Here is a 2,295-nt window from a genome sequence, read left to right on the forward strand (position 1 = left end):
CGCGGGCTGGTGGCGGCCAAGGCCATCCCGTCGCCCTTCGAGCACGCGGACGTGGTCACCAGCACCACGCACAAGACCCTGCGCGGCGCCAGGTGAGGCTGTGACCCCTCGGGAACCCCTGGGACTCCCCCCATGAGGATGGAGCTGCCACTCGATGAGCGGGGCCACTTGTCCCCCACCATGGGGGTGGTGTCACCCATGGGAGGAGCGGTGCCAGCGTCTCTTGCCACCAGGTCGGGGTTGATCTTCTACCGCAAGGGCGTGCGCTCCGTGGATAAGAAGACAGGGAAGGAGACCCTCTACGACCTCGAGGACAGGATCAACTTCTCCGTGTTCCCTTCCCTGCAAGGGGGACCCCACAACCACGCCATTGCTGCCGTGGCTGTGGCCCTCAAACAGGTCTGTGCTGGGATAGGGGGCTTGGGGCAGGGAGTGACCTGGCCCCCCGGTGCTGATGGGGTGTCCCCGCTGCCAGGCCAGCTCCCCGGCCTTCCAGGAGTACTGCCAGCAGGTGCTGAGGAACGCCAAGGCCATGGCACAGGCGCTGCTGCAGCGCGGGTACACCCTGGTGTCAGGTAATGCTCAGCCCCGCGGTTTTGGGGACAAGAGGGGTGAGCTGTGATGGGGGACGAGTGGCCCCGCTCGGTCTCGGGGCAGCAGTGGGGAGTGCAGGAGGATTGGGGGGGGTGAGGTGGAACAGAGGCAGCACTGCAGAGCAGGAAAGGGGTGGCGTGGGGGTCTGGGGGTGCTCAGGGGTCCTCACCCCTCTCCTTTGCTCCCCAGGTGGCACCGACAACCACCTGGTGCTGGTGGACCTGCGGCCCAAGGGCATCGATGGGGCGCGGGCGGAGCGGGTGCTGGAGCTCGTCTCCATCCCCGCCAACAAGAACACGTGCCCGGGGGACAAGAGCGCGCTGACGCCGGGGGGGCTGCGCCTCGGTGAGGGACCGAGGGTCCATCCCTGGGGCGGGGGGTCCCCAGGCTTTCACCCCACAGCATCCCCACCCTGTTTCACCCTTCTCTGAGGACTCCAAGTGGGAATTCGGAGCCGGTTTTGGCCCGGAAAGGGGGCAAGACCCCATGGGGACCAGGACTGGGGGAGCCCCAGTGAGGGGCTGGGACTCTGGGAGCTCCTTGTGGGGCTGGTGCCCCCACAGTGGTCCCATCCCTGATGGGCTCTGTCCCCAGGTGCCCCCGCGCTGCCCTCCCGCCAATTCCGTGAGGAGGATTTCCAGAAGGTCGTGGAGTTCATCGATGAGGGCATCACGCTGGCCCTGGATGTCAAGAGCAAAACCAGTGAGCGACAGGGGGGTCTCCCCCCATTTCCCTCTTCCTGGGTGTCCGTCAGCCCTGCTGCCCTCGTGGTGCCAGCCCTGCTGCCCTCGTGGTCCCAGCCCTGCTCCCCACACCGGTGCCAGCGCCCATCGCGGGTACCTGGGAAGGGATGGGGCTGCTGTGGGGTCCCGCCCTCCTCACCTGCTGCCCCCCACCCCCAGGTAAGCTCCAGGACTTCAAGACTTTCCTGCTGCAGGACTCGGAGACGCAGCAGCGCCTGAGCAACCTTCGCCAGCGCGTCGAGACCTTCGCTCGTGCCTTCCCCATGCCCGGCTTCAGCGACCACTGAGGGGGGGGCACCCCTCCTGCCAGGCTGGGGTCACTGGGGGGAACAGGGATAGGCTGAGACCCACCCTCTGCCTTCCCTCCTCCCCTTCTTCCCCGTTATCACCTCTGGGTGCTGCGTCCCCGGGGTGCGGGCGGCGCACGCCCGTCTTGCTCTCAGTGTTAGGGTACAGAGACCCCCCCAGCCCCTGCTTGGGGTGGGGGGCACCGCTTGTTCCAGCCTCATCTTGCACTTTTCTATGGGGAGGGGTTGCTAATAAACGTGGGGGCAGAGCCTGGAGGTGTGTGGGTGCTGTGCTGGGGGGCAGAGGGAGGTGGGGGCTGGGTGGCTGGAGCCCCTCAGCACCATGCCAGGAGACCCGGGGCAGGGGGAGGTCTCATGCCTCAGTGTCCCCATCCTGGTGCTTCCCCCGGTGGGCTCTGAGGGCAGGGGGTGACGCTGAGCTGTGGGGTCGAGTGTGGGGGCCATAGCTTGGGATCTTTCCCCCCTTTTTCCTGCCTAGATGGGCACCAGCTGCACCCTGCCCCGTGTCACGTATCCCCGGGGGGGGTGCACACGCATCCAGGACATCGCTCGCACGTGTGGGTGTGACCCCTCCACCCCTCCCAGCTCTTCCCTTCTCCACAGGGGCCGGGGTAGGGGCGATCCTGGAGCGTGGGAGAGCGGAAACAGCA

At 67.2% G+C, this 2,295-nt stretch overlaps 1 protein-coding gene across 1 annotated transcript in view; it reads left to right on the plus strand.

The window, feature by feature from the left end:
- The window catches only part of SHMT2 (serine hydroxymethyltransferase 2), a 3,130-nt gene extending 1,232 nt beyond the window's left edge, over positions 1-1,898 (plus strand). Inside the window, exons 4-9 of the mRNA XM_017728697.1 lie at positions 1-92; positions 234-399; positions 476-575; positions 784-939; positions 1,189-1,296; positions 1,497-1,898. The exon at positions 1-92 is cut by the window's left edge and continues 24 nt beyond it. Of these exons, the coding sequence (XP_017584186.1) occupies positions 1-92; positions 234-399; positions 476-575; positions 784-939; positions 1,189-1,296; positions 1,497-1,624 (750 nt within the window). The 3' untranslated portion in view covers positions 1,625-1,898. The remainder of the gene's footprint in view (positions 93-233; positions 400-475; positions 576-783; positions 940-1,188; positions 1,297-1,496) is intronic.
- Positions 1,899-2,295: the final 397 nt, after the last annotated feature.

This window comes from Corvus brachyrhynchos, unplaced genomic scaffold (genome assembly GCF_000691975.1).
Source record: "Corvus brachyrhynchos isolate BGI_N302 unplaced genomic scaffold, ASM69197v1 scaffold193, whole genome shotgun sequence".
Lineage (NCBI taxonomy): Eukaryota > Metazoa > Chordata > Aves > Passeriformes > Corvidae > Corvus > Corvus brachyrhynchos.